Genomic DNA, 1,132 nt, shown 5'->3' with positions numbered 1-1,132 from the left:
ATTTAATTTAACATGGAAAAACTTACAAAACCAAAAAATAACTAGAAAAAATATATTTTTATTATTAAATTAAAATAAAATACTTATCTTTTTCTTTAATATACTAATTTCTAAATATTGAGATCTCATAGAATTAAAGTATATTATTAAAGATACTAAAAGATAATAATAATTAAATAATGAAAAATAAGTTATTTATATATATTTAAATAGATTTTTCTAAATTTTCAGCTGTTAACTGCTCCACGAAATAAAAAAAATAAAAAAATAATTTATTAATAATTTTAAATAAATTAATAATAAAAGTTATAGACTCTTAGAAAAATCTAGATATTATAATAACTCTGAAGAATTACTTATAAAATAATATTATTTATTTACCAAGAATCTATAAATACTTTATCAGTATTAATAATATATTCCAGAAATTTAACTTAGAATTAGTAAAATAAATATTTAAATAATTTTATAAAAAATTAAGTTTCTCAGAGTCTTTCTAATATTTAATAAATATAATTTATATAGAATTCTTTATCTAGTAAAAAAATAAGAATATTATTTGAATATACTATATAAAAGTTATTAAGGAATTCATAAAATATTATATATATATAATTCTGGAAAATTATAAAAATATCAATTAGTCTAAATGATATGACAGTATATTTAAAATTATTATATTAAATATAAAATATTATCTTTTATTTATTATTTTCTTTGATACAGATTTGATAGTAAATATTTTTAATATTAATTTTTAAAAAATATTTACTATCTGAGACACTGTCAAAAATCTCTAAAATAATAAATAAAAAATAATAATTTTTTATAGAAATTTTATTAAGATTTTTATAATTTATATAAAGACATAAATTACTATTCTTTTTAATTTTAAAAAATAGAAGCTCCTATCTTTAAAGCTCTTAAGAAAATTAAATTCAGTCTAATTTTAAGTTTTTAATAATATATTCTTATAGAATCTTAAATTCAGCTTCTGATAAAAACTATATAAAATTATAAAAAAATACTTTATTAAATTTAATATTAATAGCATAGTCCACAGGACTATAAAAATAACTAAAATAATCTATAAAAATATATCTCAAAAATCCTAGAATTTAATTAAGATTAT

At 13.7% G+C, this 1,132-nt stretch overlaps 1 protein-coding gene across 1 annotated transcript; it reads right to left on the bottom strand.

Annotated features, from left to right (window-relative positions):
* Nucleotides 1–701: 701 nt before the first annotated feature.
* On the bottom strand, nucleotides 702–902 carry BO85DRAFT_361585 (uncharacterized protein; the record flags this gene model as incomplete). Its single annotated transcript, XM_025655595.1, has 1 exon — nucleotides 702–902. A coding segment is annotated over one exon (201 nt), but the record flags the coding sequence as incomplete, so codon positions are not given.
* Nucleotides 903–1,132: the final 230 nt, after the last annotated feature.

This window comes from Aspergillus piperis (assembly GCF_003184755.1).
Source record: "Aspergillus piperis CBS 112811 unplaced genomic scaffold BO85scaffold_1, whole genome shotgun sequence".
In the NCBI taxonomy this organism is placed as follows: Eukaryota; Fungi; Ascomycota; class Eurotiomycetes; order Eurotiales; family Aspergillaceae; genus Aspergillus; species Aspergillus piperis.
Note: the sequence above shows the minus strand (reverse complement) of the source record. Positions and strands in the feature narration are given on the sequence as shown.